The 17,890-nt window shown below is 35.7% G+C and overlaps 1 protein-coding gene across 2 annotated transcripts; it reads left to right on the plus strand.

Moving 5' to 3' along the window:
* Window positions 1-1,999: 1,999 nt before the first annotated feature.
* On the plus strand, window positions 2,000-15,612 carry LOC105267885 (zinc finger protein Gfi-1b). Of its 2 annotated transcripts, none has more exons than XM_011307024.1 (6): window positions 2,000-2,338; window positions 3,760-4,059; window positions 5,028-5,246; window positions 6,094-6,335; window positions 9,080-9,230; window positions 14,414-15,612. In XM_011307024.1, the coding sequence occupies exons 1-6, from the start codon at window positions 2,332-2,334 to the stop codon at window positions 14,692-14,694; spliced, it is 1,200 nt and encodes a 399-aa protein (XP_011305326.1). In that variant the 5' UTR covers window positions 2,000-2,331; the 3' UTR covers window positions 14,695-15,612. The 2 variants fall into 2 exon arrangements, with proteins under 2 accessions (XP_011305326.1, XP_011305327.1); XM_011307025.1 differs by having other exon boundaries at window positions 3,766-4,059.
* The last annotated feature ends 2,278 nt before the right edge of the window (window positions 15,613-17,890 follow it).

Here is a 17,890-nt window from a genome sequence, read left to right on the forward strand (position 1 = left end):
ATTCATTATTACCATCATATGCGTTTTATTGAAGGAAAATCATAGAGGTATGCCTGAAGTAATATTTTTTATTTTATTTATAATCGAAAGATGTATCGAGAATAGAAAAATGCACGATACCAAAATAGTCTGTCAGCATTTCCATGATTTAGAGGACAATCATTAATCTTCTCATTAGAAAAACGAATTCGAAAACATATTTTTTCATCCTCTCATTTTGCGAAACATAAAAGCAACCCAACAGTTGGACAGTGTACATGCATCTCAACTCTGTACGTACACAAAGACCAGCCCAACCGCATGTTGCGGATATCCATTTTGTAAATCGTAAATATATTATTTGCATTAATACTTCCGGTTGAGTATTCAGCACATTCTCTCCTATACCCTAGAAAAAGAATTATTACAATTATCACCTCGGCGTTGATGTCTCAATTAATTTCTCAATCACTATTCGAACGGGAACTCCAGTAAAACTGGAACAGCGCCTCGCATGATGAATCTAAAAATATCGAAAAAGAATCGTATTGTTGTAATATCGACACAATTAGACCGTGCAATACTCACCTTCTGCCGGCATTGCCAATGATAACCACAAAAGAACTGATAGGTGGATGTTACATAACCTGACATCCCCCTGTAAATGCGCGCCAATGTTCCACCACACGTACACATTTCATTTACAATGCACCGGTTATTGTTGCCGAAGAAAAATAAATAGTGCTTGTGATTAGAAAAATGAAGAAAAAATATACCAACGTCGCTTACGTCAATTGTGCAGACAGTTGTTATGCATTCACCGTCTTGACACTGAGGAAATATAATTACTCCTCATTGTTTGGTTGGATTAGCCAATTCGTGATGTTGCGATCACTCATTTTGCCTCATTCACCGGTTGATCTAGTTTTCATATTAAAAATTGTTCCCATCAATTCCTCGTGGCATTAAAAACAATGATAATGAAGAAAGTCCTCGGAATGATAGCGAATGAAAATTTACAATACAATTCAAATATTTATCACTCTTCATATCTCCATCCCCCAATCAGTCATAAAGTTTCTTTTCCGTGTCAGTGCGATAGCAATCGCATGTCGTAGCCATTGGGAATTCAAATATTGTATCCCGCGTGGGGACTTTTAAATTCCCCAGGATAAAGCTAGAAAAATTAAACAAAGTGCTTATATCACCCATCCAGCGATATCATCCAATAGCTATTGGTCGAAATTATCAAGGTCATCAGTTCTTTCTACCTGTACAAATAAACTGACAATTGTTATCCCGTGGGACTTCAAGAGGGAGAGTATTTCATCTTCGTGATCCTAGGATGGTTTTCATAATAGGAGAAATCCTGGGGATCCAATCACGCAGCACAACGAATGACGTGCTTCTAATAGTGCGCATGCGCGCCATTAGAGTTGACGCCCACATCCAATCCAAATCCTAGCTGTGATATAGTAGCGTGAGTCCGGGCAAGTGAAACAATTATCTCTAAATACTGATACTAAATTATTTTTCAACATTCGGGTGAAGATCAGCATGAGATCCGGGGTGTCAGGAGAGAAAATGGAGTCGTGGATTGATTAGTCGAGGATTCGCATTGATTCCGGTGAGTTGGTGAATTGATTTAATGGATTTGATAGATTTAGGGAGAATATCAGGATTTCGCATGGTTTTTCAGGGGTGGGGGTGTAATTTTGATGATGAAATCAGTGGATATTGGGCTCATTATCGGTGCACATTGAATTAATTGACGGTAATTGTCTGGAAGGTTTAGCAATCAGCATCACATTGGTTTGTCCATCCCCTCCCTCATGTTGTTGGATGCTACCTTTGGTGAGCTGGGCGGAGCTTGACGGGCAGTGGTGGTGCGCGCGCTTCCTACCGCTGAGCTAACTCATCAGCACAGGTGAGACACTGGGGGGGGTTTTTCGTTAGGGATGAGTATATACCTGGGTAAGGCCACGAGGACGAGGCGATACTGAGGTCAGTCAGGGTCCTGCTACACGTCGGGACACTCGTACCTCTCGTTTCTCAAGCTTTTTAACCCGAAAATCAAAACTCGAGTTCAATCACTTTTTTTTCCCCCGATCGTGATTACGATTGTGAATAATCTCGGGAGATTAATATTTTTTTTAGTGCATTTTCGTTGGATTTATCGGAGATACTTTGGAGGATACTTATACGCATTGTGATTTCAGGAAATTTTTTTTCAACTTTTAGTGAAGTGATTTATTATTTTAACGTATTGAATGGTTTGGATTTTATTTCGAAATCAGTGAGTTCACAAATGAATGGAGTGAAGGACTAGAGTGAAATTATTCGAGAGATATCATGTGCGGTAAGTTTTGGAACAGAAATAATCATGAGTTATTGGATTAGACAAGTTTTATTTCCATTTTGAGAGACAATTTTTGGGGATGTGGAGTCAATGTTCGTGGGAAAAAGCGAGAATTCACGGTCATTCCAATCATTAAACACCTATCGATTCTAGATATGTTGATAATTAAATATTCTACTGATTTTTGCAACAGCGTATATTCACGAGAAATATTTTCTACTGATTTTCCACTGATTGAATTCGGGCGATGAATTCTTTTTTTTTCATCTCATTAAATGTCTACAAAAAAAATTGTTCTCATCGCCGAATCGATCGTGTTAATCGATACAAATTCCGCAATGAAATCACGGAATATTTTGCGTCGATGTATCGCGATATTTGAACAGCTTCATATTTCCACCTATTAGAACCGTTTTTGTCTGTGAGATGTCATGAAATTGTTTGACGATCATCCACATGGACGTGAATGTAATTTTTTCAATCATTATTCTACAAACAGACGTCAGAAATTTAAAAAGATAAACAAGAAAGTTAAAAATAAAAGGGTACACCTGTTAATGTAAGAGAGTTTCTGTAATAATCCACATCAAAATGTTATCGATGTACGCCTTCAGATTCCACCAATGACTGCCGTTTTCGAATAAAAACGATCAACAAGAGACGCCTCTCCTATTTCAAAACACTGAACACATGTTCAATATTTGACCTCATTATCATTTTCGATATGAGATTGACGTTCGACATAAGATGGCATGTTGATTTAATGAGCTCCAAAATATATCGCCGGATAATGACGTAGATTTATTCAGTCTTCATAATGACGACTGACATTTGCTACCGGAAACGAAGGCTTGAGAGACGTGAATTAATGCAATATTCCTTAGAAAGAGTGGATTTTTTTATCAAGTCATAAATTATAGAAAAGAAGCTCTTAGCAATCAGTGTAGCGGACAATCCGTGTCGCGATGCTATCAAATTTCTGACCATTCGAATCAAGATGCACGCGATTTGATAGAAGGACAGCAACCATTGGTGGAAATTTTTGGATCGAAGACCGATGACTTTGCTATCTACTGGGCAGTGGCTATTTGACAATCCGATATTTGAAGTTGAATCAATGACTCACTGAATGATGTTTCATATCAATGCGCTAGTACATATTAAAATATCCCTATAATTGTGGAAGGCACCACCCTCTTCTGTTGTCATACGAAACAGTAGATGTACAATGGAATATTCCCACCGTGTATTTCTGGTCTACGAGACATGATACAAACTAATCGTTACCCTCCTTTCATCATACCCCTTGCCGGAGTCTAAAGCTTCCGTTGAATAATCACTGGAATATTACTCAGGGCAGTTGGATTGACTCGATGTGAAAGCTATCTCGAACATTAGCCTTTAATTATCGATATTTTCAGAAACAGTACCGAGGAGTTGGCTGATGAAACCAGAAATCTGCAATAGCATTCCGGCTGGTGCTCTGTCACCTCCTGCTACATTGTCACCACCAAGTAGTCCATGCGTCATGGTGGCATCACCCTGGAGTCCAGGTGGACCAACTGGTGGTAGCAGCAGTTCAAGCAGTGGCATATCAAGCCGTTCGTCGATCCCTGGACTACCACCTGACCAGCGCCTCAGTGCCTTTAGCTTTGTATCCGGTTACCCAAGTGATCTTAGAATGCAGAAGCTAGCACATGCACCCGCATCGGTTTCACGAGGTAATTTTAAACGGCATATTTTCTTCTACGTGAGGCGAATCGATCAGAGTATTTCGTTAATTTATCTACCACCAGACTGCTTAATCTGAAAAAAGCCACTTGGCACCAATACCGTACCAGTACCGTATACTTACTTAAAGTTCACTTCGTATCGAAGCCACTTAGTCCTTATGATGTAGATGAATGTTTGCGAAACGTTGGCAACTCATTTCATTTCCAATAATACACTTTTCCCTTTAGAAAATTATTCTCTTTATAAGGAGTTATGTTTCAATAACGTAAAGATTTTATTTCATTTCATAATATCATTTATTTAGCAAAAATCTACGAATCTACTTGGAGCAGAAAATTTTTTCTCAGTTCATGATATTAGGACGGCATTCCCGAATGCCTTTTCCCGTCAGAAAACAAAAATTTCTCAAAAAATGCATCTTCACTTGTATCGAGAAAGTCATAACTCGAAAATTAACAAGAGAATCATATCGTACACTAACAAATGAGAAGATTAAGTCAAGAAATGATGCACTCGTTCCAAAGATGATGATTTATATTCATAATAAATCAAAAATAAATATTATTCCTCAAATCAAGTCTAGCTGACTAAATTTGCGCACACGTTTCCTTCTATCAAATCCAAAAGATGTAATTATGGAAACTATTTGATTTAGTTGAAGGATTCGCCTCCTTGTCAATTCATTGCTCATTATTATTCGGTCAAGTACAAAATCTCCCGATAAGAACAAATTCTTAAAATGCAATATATCGTCTTGTAAATTTTAGCGTATGCTGTTCATTTTTCCGCGTAGTGAGTGCACAATTTTTCTTTTCCTGGGTAGAAGTACCATTTCCCCTCGAGTTGAGTACTCGGTATAGTACAACTGCTTTGTTAGGGTGAAGGGCCCTTTTGAAATAGTGATTTTGCTGTCATAACGGTGTCTGAAAATCAATGCGAACATCATCTGTTTCAGTGTCAGACATGCGATCTGGTTTGTTATACGGTGGTTACAGTTCAGCATGGTGGGCACATCATGCGGTGGGTCTTCTTCTGCCACATTCCCTTATGCCACCGCGAATTCCACCACAAACAACACCAGTTGCAGAACACTCGCCAATACACCAGGAGCCACTTAGTCCAGCGCGTGCAACATCACCTCGCAGATCTACACCAGAGCGAGCGCAGTTTTCAGGTGATTTTACAAAATAATTCTAATGATCATGGATAAATAGATAGCTGCCAAGTGTTAGAGGGGGTGGAAGATATGTTGGGCATGTATTGGACAGTGAAGGCAAATGCGTGGAATGACTTTTGCGAAGTAGTACAGTGGAACCAGTTGGTAATAAGTAGGCCAGTCAATTGTCAGGTAATTGTTGGTTCAGGGGACACGAAAGCACGGGCAAATCGACGGTGGAAAAAAAAAAATAGAGTCCGGAGGAAAACCGGTTGAGGTGACAAGAGAGGGGTTAAAAGGGGATATTAAGGCTTTATCAGTGACCCGTTAACGTTATCATTGGAACAACAACCTGTGTACTTCGGACCAATTAACAATCCCACGGTGGCATCGTTATTGCTGGGATAATTGTGACAATTGTCGGGAAAAAAAGTCAATGATTTTGCGGGATCAGTCACAATAATATTCTGGGTAATGAGTATATAAGTCGTTCAATTAATTTTTCTGCGATACCGAATTAATTTATCAATTAATAACAAAACTATGCGGAATCGAGTATAAAATTGAATGGATCCATTAAAAAAAAAGGAGGAGTGACCAGAGCTGTTGTCATCTGAATTTTCAAACAATTAACCGATTCCTAAATGAAAAATTTGTTGTTAAAAATTCCAAGTTTTTTAACTTGAAATAAGACGTTGAATGAAATATAACTGAATTTATATGAATTATAAAAATGGTATGACCTCCAAAGGGAAGGGGAGAGAGGATTCCACACAGCTTAGAATTTAATCTAGTTGAATTGAATTTCATGTATATAATTCTCGATTATTTTATGCTAATGTTGGGGGAATTTTGATGTTTCCAGTTGAAGGAGCAGCTCGATTCTCCGAAGAAGAGGTCCCCCTTAATCTAAGTACCAAACCAAGTGATGTGTCATCATCAGTAAATCGTAAGAGTGAAATCTGGTCACCGGGTTCCGTGTGTGAGCGTGAAGCACGCGAAACCTCAGCTCAACATTCGCCGTCAGCAACAACAACTCCAATAATAACGAGACAGATTCACCACTCACCCCTGACGCCACCCTCTTCTAACGAGCGCACCTTCCAGGTAGGTGGATATTCAATCCTGCATAATATATAATCAATTTTCTCTACTCTGTAATTTACGTTTAACTGAAAAAATTAATCATGTGTCCCAGTGGTGAATTTTTAACCGTTACATTTCCAAAAATAGTAAGATCCAGGAGGGTTAGAAGTTTATAATATATCAATGTTTTTATCTCGATGTCAAGTCGACTCTTCAACGCCATAAGCTACTATTTCACTGCACACCCTTGGTTTACCTTCGGCGTAGCTGACATGAAATCAATCCTAGAAATCTCGAAACCCCAAGGGAGTATATTTATCCACTACGCGCTATTCCTTTTTTTGCTAAAGTATCAGCTACTGTTTTGGCGAACACTCGACGACACTGAGTTTTACGAGAGTGGCAAAACCCGTAAACACCTTATTTTTACCGTTCAATCTCCTTACGGACTCGGGTGTTACAATATTTCTCCATTATTAGAACAACCAAAGCACTCGTAAACGGGACCTTTTACGACAGTTTAAGTGACATTGTTTTGGGGTTGCATGCACCAAATCACAGCAACAATCCATAATAATAATTTGGCAAATATTTTTCATTGAATCCCGGTCAATATTGGGAGGTATTTTGACACTCCGGCTAGTTATAGAGGCTAAAATAATCCGAAATCACCGATCAATGGACAAAAAATAGAGAGTACACATGAGATTCTATCAGTATTTTTTCCACTCTCCGCCTCTTTCATCGATCCAATAAACGCAATGGGCGTATTATCACGATACGCGATGTCTCCTCTTTTTCTACTTCATTTTACCTCGTGTTATTTTTTTGTCATGGCACTACCTCCGTCAAATTATAGTGCCTGAGGACACTGTAATACATTAAACCACTAGTGCATTGGTGTTGATACACTGGTGAGTGGAGAAAATGAGTCAACGCCTGTCACAGAGAAACAAATTATGCAGAGTTTAATACATTATAGTCTTTCTATCACGGTATTATCGTGTGTGACGATTCTATTTTTCTCCATTGCAGTGAAAATCGAACAAATTAATTCCGTAATGTATTCGGATTTCACGGAATAGAAGAAAATAATCAGATAACAAATCATTCATTAATTTCGTACACTCGCTGCGCAAATATCAAAGTCAATTGCAGAACAACTGAAACTAGTAATGACAACAACTTTGATGATCTATTTATTATTTATATTCTATACAGGGAATCGGATATATGCATATTCCTACGAGACGATCAATAAATACAACCACGTGGACTTCTGTCTACATACGGCTTGTCGTATAATTGCTGGTTTAACTGGTCTCTCTATTTCCTACTTCGCCAATAACAGTTTTTGTTTACTTATCGAGCCTTGCGAATATATATTTTGTGACATACTAGAATTATGAAGTCAAATGTCGAACGGAGGTAGTTCTTTACAAATTTACGGCCTTTTCTTCCTCGACTTTCAACTGAATAATTCAATTCTACCGACTGTTTCAATCAAAATAGCCGGCTTATGAACTTTCATTGAGAAAAAAATAGCGACGATCAAGTATTTACGCCATTGAATTAACAAGAAATTTGGCGAAAAGATGGATTCAAGGATGAGATTGATTGCCAGCAGAAAAAATTGGTTGGAAATTTGAATCAGAAACGCTTTTTGTTCTCAGTACTCCTTCATGTCGAGTACTTAAACACCAATTATGAACCCTTATGCAAGGAGAAATCGCAATCCAACATAACGGAATGGCTCTCTCTCTATTGAGGTTAGTCTCAATGATTTGGAATTATCTATTGGAGACGCGTACCGGAAATCTACACATTGCAACTTTGTTTTGTACTTCGTGATGCTCCTGACAAGTGTCTAGACGCAAATAACAGAGTTCAGTGGGGATGTATTTTTTTTCCGACTCCATTGTTCGTTTTACAAAAGTTGAGAGGCGCCAGTCATCTTCTTTTGCTGGTGGGATGGACAATAGTGATACGGCAGGTCACAATATTCTGTAAACACAGGTGTCAAATGAATGACCGGCATAGGGATTTTTTTTTATCATTTACACTCGATATTTCCTCGGTGACAATTATCCGATAATAGTCGTATGGACAAATTGAATTTACTCAACTGATCTCCCCTGCACGTAGCAAATGTTCTTTTCCATTCAAATGGAACTCATAAATTTTGATGTCGTGGTGTATCGGAGTGTATTGAAAAATAGGTTATAAAATATCGTGGACGTTTTGAACATCGTTCTGTCATTATACTGTCATCTTATCAATATTGTACAATCGGTGGATCGTTATAGGCACTTTGTGATTTCACAATGTATCCGCCTACCCCTAAAAGACACCGGCAATACCGCACGCTATTGTAGATTTCAGTCTATCAATCTGTTGGGTGGTATGATTCAACGGTTTTGCATTGATTTCAGACGTTATAACCGGCTGTTGGTCGCCCTTTGCGTGACAATCACGATTTCAATCACGTGAGAAGCACCCTATGTTATATCATTTTGGAAAGCACGTTTGATCACAAAAGCGGTGGACACTTTCGCGCCGTTTTTTTTTTATATATAAGAGCGATCGCTCAATCTCGCGCATTTTTCACTCGTTAAGACCCGAATTTGGGGAGATCGGTATTGAATTTTTTGCGGAGTTATTTATTTGAGTTTGTTGAGTTATTTGAGTTGTTATCGTGGTGATTACCAGGGGAAATGTGGAGAGAATGTAATCTAATTGGTATGGTTATCTGATTTTTGTTGCAGTGCAAGCAGTGTGGGAAAGCATTTAAACGATCGAGCACACTTAGTACTCATCTGCTTATTCATTCAGACACGAGACCCTATCCCTGTCAGTACTGCGGCAAGAGGTTCCACCAGAAGTCTGATATGAAGAAACATACGTACATTCATACCGGTAAGTTGTTCTTCACCATTTTACAACAATTCCTAGTACACATCTCTTTTATTTTCTTTCTGTTTTCTTTTCGTTTCTCTTCTGAGAAAACAGCCGTGAAACGAAATCTCTTATACCGATCTATTTTTCCTAGACTATACGATCATGATCTTGAGCTTATCACATTTTTTATATGTCTATTATATACATTTATACATAATCTTTCATATCTATATATAAAGATACATATTTTATTTATGTTAAAAAAAATGCCGTTACATAAAAATTCCGTTATTTATCTGCAAGAGCGAGTGATACGTCCGAAATTTTTTGAATTTTCAAAATTTTACCGCCTTTCACCCTGCCTCTTCCCTCCCGCCCCGTCCGGCAAAATTTGTTCTATAATTAGCGACCTCCCTTGATTTCCGCGATGATTCCCACATTTTTGAAATTTTTAAGATTGTTGTAAATTGTTAAAATGAAAATATTCAATAACAAAAATCTCTAAAAGGAGTATATTGACTAATCCAATAAATCCCGAGCAATTGGTACATTCAGTACGAATAATAATTCAAAGAAATCAATAGCGCCGAAAAAATTACAGTCCTGTAGATATCGTCCGATCAAACATGTCAGCAAGTCACCCCCAGTGTGAAATAATTCAGAGACATCAAGGGGCGTTACTTTTTCCGTTCTCAAACTTCCACGTTATTCCATCATAACGAAACTTTTTACCTCAGAGCAAGAAAAAAAAGTTAATGCTGGGTTACACCTATTGCATTTCGGGAAGGTATACATAACGAGGGGTTATTTTCGCTTGGAGGATTTTCGAAAAAAAAAAAAAACTGTCAAAAGAAAATGATAGAGCATCCCGGGAAATGATGTGCCTATGTAAGATGACAATTTAACGTTGGGTCTTCGGAATTACGACTATCGTTGTACGTGTGCTCGTCTTTCCCCTTTTTGTTTTAGTTAATTAGCCTGAAACATGCACCCCAGGCATCGCTTAGTTGCGGCCGTCGGGCACGTGTCGAACCAACGCCGGCTACAGGAAACTCACTTAACGCCCAACAAACAGCCAATTTCCCATCGCACCTTCCTTCCGGTCATTTGTACATATTCCATAGACCATTCTAAACATCAAAATTTTAATAGCCCCTCCGATCACCATTCTTTTCAATCCTCCCTCTAATTCTATGGAATTATCCAAATTATCGGAATTCCTCAGTTTTATTGAATTATCCGAAACCACACGTGAATAAAATATATTAATATAAATATACCACCAGTAGATCGCATACATTAATACAAATAAAGGGAAGACCCGGGTAAAATAGGACAGGGGGTTAAACGGAATGAATCAGGACATTTAATGCCGGACATTATTGAGTTTTTCAGTTTTTCCAGAATTTTATTAACTAACAAAAGATTGTCAATTCCTATAAATCGTAATATTTTCTTCTGAAATTGTATTTTTTTTTTTTGCGAAAAGTGACTGGAAACGAGTTAATAACGTTTTGCTGATAGTGCCCCATTTTGCGTGAATCCCCCCCTAGCAGGATATTTTAGATCTGATTCTAGTGTACGTAAAACATTGATTTTCTTACGATTCCATTATCCACGGGAAAAAATAAAATAACACAACAACAGTTAATTTCAATATGTGTACGCAATCGAATCTTGAATATATATGAAATGTTTCTTGTGAAAAATGAATATCGAGAATATTCCCTGACCCCATCCTACTTAATCCAAATCCTATCGAATGGTTTCCTGTGAAGCCACAAGAATGTGAAACGCTATATAAATTCCCTCTTTGATGTAAACTCAAGAAAACGTAAATTATGCGCTTTAAAAAAATGTCAATTACCTAATTAAAAGTTTTGACAAGTCCCTCTGTCGCTGGTCCCGAACAGAAAACTGGAAAAAAGTAATGAAATTACTTGTTCCAAGTATTTTTCATACTTTTCACGCGAGCTTCCCCGAAGTACAAGTGACTAGTAAAAAAAACTACTTTCCTCGGTGTACACCAAAAAATCATACATATATTCACAGGTTAAAAAAGGATGATATTCGGCACCCTCTGATATTGAATAATCGAGTATCGAAACTCGAATGATAGCGCCTGAAAAAGACCGTCTGCATAATTCCAATAGCATGTCGGGGCGGGATAAAACACTAGAACTATCAGATAACTGAAACATACGAATAATAGGAGATAGAAAACCCACGGTATTGCATAGAACTCTGAAAATTGCTCCCCTCGGGGACAGCAAAAGATAGTCTAACCCTTTCTGTTCGTCGGGGGAAAAAATACAAAAGTTTCTTGTTTTTTTTTTCGTTGTATGTTGGAGTATAAGGTAGAGTTGGTGTCACGCAGAGTATGAAGTGGTTGATGTCGACCCTATCACCAACCCCTTTCCTCGTCTTCTATATTCTCTGTTGGAGTTGGCATACCACCCCTATCTTTTAGATTATACAAGACACAAGTGCTGTACATTCCGTATGACAATGGGAAAATTATGGATTTCACCAAATGATTGTACTCTAGCTCGCTCGTTTCAAATGAACTCCCGCTGATGATTATTTCCGGTTAAACTTGAGGTAAACCCTTGGTATTACTCCGAGTTGATTATTAAAAATTATGTATCCTTCTGGTATTTGTTTTATTTGATAAATTTTATCCCGAAAAAATCTCAATGTATGTTACAAGTTTTCTATTACCGTAAAATTACTTCGACAAAGAAATTTCTTGATGATAACGAAATTCAGATATTATAAATTCATATACTTACAACTACAAATATTTTATTGCGCCACGTCATTTTTATTTGTAATTGAAGTTTGGAATTATAATTGAAATTATAATTTATTATAAAATAAATTAATTGTCAATATAATATGAATATTCACTGTCAAACTGAAATTTTTAACATCTTTCTTTACTTCTACATTTCAAATCAGAATCTTTCTACAACAATGTTATTAGAAAAATATTAAATATTTAAAAACCCATATTCATTCTAATTTGTAAATTTTTTAAAGCAAATTTTTCCTCCGTATCCCAAATTTGATTAACCATTTTAATTATTACAGAAATTTCGCGAAATTCAATAACAAGATAGACCACGACTTTGGGAAACTTTTTCAGAATTATTCAAAAGTTATTTAAATGATTTCATGTACTTATTAGTATATATTGTTAAAGCTATTGATACAGATGTATATTTTTGAAAATATATCGACTTTTTGTTAGATCGTATCATCTATCAACGGCAAACATTCATATCTCGAAAAACTTACTGAATATCTTGGTACATGAAAAGATAAGGTCAACTCGACCGATGGTTCTTCGTCATTATGATTAACAACGTGTGATGGAACTCTGAAAATGATGTTTTATTGATTTTACGGTTCTCTTCTTCCATTTCGCCTCATTACGGGGGTCTTAAATATTTACCAAGCGAAACGCCCAGTTACAAGTTTACCGGGAATGGGTTTTAATGATTGCTTGTTGGAAACGAGAAAACATACGGGTTTTGATATTTGTAGGTTTATGCTCTTCCGAATAATCAAGTACCATTTGCTCTACTCAATTAGACTGATAAAGTGAAATTAATGAACTTGAAATAACCACTCGATTTATTTTCATTCTCTCATCGTAAAAAATCCGTTTTTCAATGATCATTATATCACCATTAAAAATTTCATCAAATTCAAATGTTTAAATAATTCTAGACTTGTCCTTGTGAATTTCCGCTAATTGAGAATATCAATTATCATTAATTTCTCTAATTCAACTAAATTAGGTTTCATTGTTGAATAATAAATTATTGATCATTCTAGTTGCCAAATCGACAAAATTTCCACATTGAACAATTGAAAAGGCAATTTTCACAAGTAAACTATTTTGTAATCAGGGTGCTCGTGTAATTACGCTAATTGTATTTTCTTTACCCCCAACCCTCGGAGGGAATGACTTTGAGCGAGCGACTGGAAAAACACACACATTAGAAGTGAAAAAAAAAAGGGAGGGACGGAAAATAAGTCTATGTCGATTCAATACACATGACAGTTATTTACGCAATTAATATTAAATGTGTGCAAACCAATTAACAATTGTTAAAGGGGTTTACAACGTAGACAAATGGTTTGTTATTACTTTCCGGGAATTAGAATTTAATGACGCAATATTTTGAGTGATGATTTTTCGAAAAATGGAGATTTAATGTTCGAAAATTCATGTGATTTCATCGCGAATTGTTTCAAGGAGATTTTATCACGCATTCGGGGAATAAAAATACCTGTGACAATATTTTCTTTCAATCATGATTCAATGATTTACACACTTGAGATTAATTTCACTTCTTTCTCAACATCAGAGTGATTCATTCGTCAATATCGAATATTTATTATTTATAAACATGATTGAGATTCATCGTACCGCGAATTTTGTCTCGCCATATTTTTCAGGAAATTCAAGACGGGATGTACTGAAATAAATCTGAATATTATTTCAACGTTTTAAATATTCGAATGACTCAAATAGAAATTATTCCCATGACGTTTATTTGCCTCATCTGAATTGCGAGATATTAAGCCGCAAAAATCTCGGCTGAACGCCTGTTTTTCATTGGCCCATATTTTTTTATCTCCATTGGGTAATTAAAAGCCCGAAATTAACAGCTGTGAATTTAATGCGTCACTCTCTAGAGCTGAAATAAATCTGAGAGTCATTTTCGTGGATTGATAAAACAATTTTGCTTTTGGCGAACAATGAAAAGGGGTACGTCTGAAGAATAAAGAATTTCTTGGGAATCGATGATGATGCGGTGTTGGTTTTGGTGATCAATTAAATTCATTCATCCTGCTCTCATCATTCTGATGGGCCGCGGAATTTATCGGCATGTACAGCTGTGTATGACTAACCTTGGTGTCAGGCGCCGCAATTGCGCTTTATTTTTAATTCATCAGTTTCGTAAAGCGAAATGTCGCGATGAATTCATTAAAATTTCGTGAGAATTATTTTTACACTAAAAGAATAAATTCCAAAGTTAATAAGCAAAACTTATTAAAAACAAATGAAATTACTTGAATAAATTTAAATGAGTAAAATGTAGAATTTTTTGTTGAATATTTAGAAATTTTCCGGAGATCATTAACTTTTATTACTAATTTTTACGTTTTTTTTTTTTGTGTTTCAGGTGAAAAACCACACAAATGTGTGGTGTGTGGCAAGGCATTCTCTCAGAGTAGCAACCTCATAACTCATATGAGAAAACATACGGGTTACAAACCCTTCCAGTGTGGCTTATGCGATAAAGCATTTCAACGTAAAGTGGACCTGAGGAGACACCGAGAGGGACAACATCCAGCAGCACCAGCACTCGATTATCGTTCACTCCAAGTACCAAATTCCCATCAACACTCACGATCACCAATTTCACCCTCCTACCACATGATACCAATACCAGGGAGCAGCTGAGACCAAAAATTAATTCGATTTTCTTAAATAAATTAAATGTTCTATCGGCTGGACCAATGAATTTCCTGTAGAAATTATTTTTTAACAAAATTTTTAATCACTTCGTTTCTCTGTCGACCGTCCAAAAATCGTAATGATAATTTGTACATAATTCAAACTTTGTCATTATGATTAAATTAACATACGAGTGAATTAATTACCAGTGAGTGGAGGATTCTGTACGAGTGCCTTTGATATTGAAGAAAGAAAAAATATTCCGGTTTCATCTCTTCGACTACTGCACATATCTCAAACTTATTTATTTCAGTACTTTAGATTAACTCGTATTATTCGTAAACAATTGATTATTTTTTCTCTTCATTACTTGGTTTTAGTTATCATTCACACACGTGTCATAGTCCATTGAAACCAAAGCCGCCCTTTTCTGATTCTTGTTTTTAATTAGTACCCTGGGGGGGAGGGAAAAATATCCTCGAAAAATTTTGTAAAAATTATTTCTTTTTATTCCTTTGAGCGCTTGGGCATTGTAAAGGGATTTCATAGCGGCTAGAGGACCAAAGATATATAGAACATAAGGCTGGTGTCGTCGACCGAAAAAAATGTCTTCGATAAATTTAAAATTGAATTTCAATCGAAACATTTTTTTGTCGGGAATTATTGGCGTTACAAAACATTCTCGAATTTCGTCATTTTTTTTGTAAAAATAGATAGTGTGATTGGACAATTGATATTTTAAGTTAATTTTAGTAAAAAATGCGATCAAGTACTGATTTAGAGCGTCAGTTGTGAAAATGCAATTAAATTTGAAATGTTGATATACTTTTAATGAGTAAGAGTTAATTTTAAGCTTCAGTGTAATTATGATGTAGATGATTATTTTTCGGTACTTGAGAATTAAAATTGAATGTATGATAGTGTAGGAGAATAATAATTTTGTGTTAAATCGGTAAAAACCAAAAAATGTGTTTATTGATAATTGAAGATCATATTAAATGAATAAATTGTTTTCTTATAAAAAATATTGTGTTGATGCCTCAGTAATTGTCACTCTGAAGTGCGTTGAATTAAGGAAAATCTTCTTCGTCAATCGGTTAATTAAAAAAAATTGATTAAAGACCTTTCTCTCATTTCATTGAGTAATGGGGGACATTCAGATTCAAGATAAATCGCACGCACGCAAAATTACGCTCGATTTACTTTTATTTCTCACTCTCTCGCAAGACACGAAACGTGTAATCAACGGCAATCCATTACGCACCAGAATTGAAGATTTTCCACTTATCGATATTCTTTATGTGAGTGGAAAAAATCGTAAAAATATATTGCGAAGGGGTAATGAATCTTTCGATAACGGCTGCAATATTTCGATTATTGATTCGACGAGTTTCTATCTGTCATAAACACTCGAAATCATCTTCTTAATTTATATTTCAAAAAGTAGATTACAAAAAAAAATTTCAGCAGTGCCTATTACTCGTTAAAATTTCTTGAAAATTCCATTGCCAAATCATCTACATCTACAATTACATGAGTTTGAATTAAATTTCAATTGAAAACCGCCACTAATTTCATATTTAATGTAAAAATTCAAAAAAATAATTGCGCGAACTTTCCAATTTTTTACGGTTCTCTTGAAAATTGAGAATTGCCAAAATATTTAAGTCATTAAACCACTTGTCAATGGAAAATTGTCAAATATGTCAATTTATTAAATGTCAAGTTTTTAAATTTCAAATTTGATTTCCAAATAGTGTGTGAGTATTTATGCAGCGAAAATATCCATCAAAATCACTCATTACTGTCAACATAATCTCTGAGGAAAGTGAAGAAACAACTTTCGTACAGCGTTTTCTCCATGGCTGTCGATTCTTCCAAAAAAATGAAACATCAAGTACGTGAGGCCCCGTTTTACGAAAAGTGATCGAACCCATCGATCACGCATGGACTCCCGAAATCTTGTTTCCACGCAATGAGACAAAAAAATACAGGGAACTTCTTTCCGGTAATTACTTTCTCGAAATAAACTAAAAGGAATATTTTCAATATTGAGATCTGCTGGAAGAGTTCATTTCATCAACACAGTATTAAAAATTGGTTGAAATTTCAGTCACAATTTAGGTCATCGTTTCATCAAATTATATGAGTTTTAATCCAATTTCAATTAAAAACGCCCACTAAATTTCTCATTTATCTTGAAAATTCCAGAAAATTGGAATTTTCATGTTAAATGATAATTGATTTTTCAGTGAAAGACTGAATTTTCCATCATATCATGAAAATTCAATATCAAATAAAATTGAATTTTCAATAATTTAAGAATTCAGGGAATTATTGATTCCACTAAATACCTAAAAGTTTAACTCTTATTATATGAGTTTTAATCCAATTTCAATTAAAAACGTCCACTAAATTTCTCATTTATCTTGAAAATTCCAGGAAATTGGAATTTTCATGGTGAATGATAATTGATTTTTCAGTGAAAGACTGAATTTTCCATCATATTATGAAAATTCAATATCAAATAAAATTGAATTTTCAATAATTTAAAAATTCAGGGAATCATTGATTCCAGTCAATACCTAAAAGTTTTATTTCAGGTTTACTTCTGATGTTACTCGCAAAAATCGATTTGCACTAAAACTACTTGAATATCTTTCCAAAGCGATTTTGCGATTTATGCGAATGAGACATTTTTTTATGTCAAATTCCATCCGAGTAATTATAAACATACAAACAAACCATCTACTCCGCCCTTGCCATTTTCAATTCTGTTCTGTTTGAAATGGCATAACAACATCGAGGTCAAATGTGCGATTAACTCGACCAGCACTTTAACGATCTAAACGTAAATCAGACTTTTTAACTTCATGACCTGAGGGGAGGAAGTGATTGCAATGACTCCGAATATTTAATCTGGAATTTCCATGATTTCTGCACATTTATCAGTCTCTTCAATCCTCGTGAGGCATTTTCAAAAAATGATCGCCAGTGTCCACCGAAAAAACGATATTACTACTAAATTAATTTCCTTCCGATGGGTTATTCGTTGCCAAATGACATGCGACTTGACAAGTCATTTCAACAGCTTTTTATCATGATTATGATCATTTCACATGATTTCATCACTGATTTCATGCAATTTCACCTGAAATATAGCCTCTAGCTTACCTCTTTCAAATAAATTTACTATATGAAA

Source organism: Fopius arisanus, unplaced genomic scaffold (assembly GCF_000806365.1).
Source record: "Fopius arisanus strain USDA-PBARC FA_bdor unplaced genomic scaffold, ASM80636v1 scaffold00051, whole genome shotgun sequence".
In the NCBI taxonomy this organism is placed as follows: Eukaryota; Metazoa; Arthropoda; class Insecta; order Hymenoptera; family Braconidae; genus Fopius; species Fopius arisanus.

Bases quoted from the DNA above. Each gene is read 5' to 3' on its own strand.
- LOC105267885 (XM_011307024.1), top strand. The intron at 5,247-6,093 runs GTGATTTTACAA...TGATGTTTCCAG, and splicing joins AGAGCGAGCGCAGTTTTCAG to TTGAAGGAGCAGCTCGATTC. The intron at 6,336-9,079 runs GTAGGTGGATAT...TTTTTGTTGCAG, and splicing joins CTAACGAGCGCACCTTCCAG to TGCAAGCAGTGTGGGAAAGC.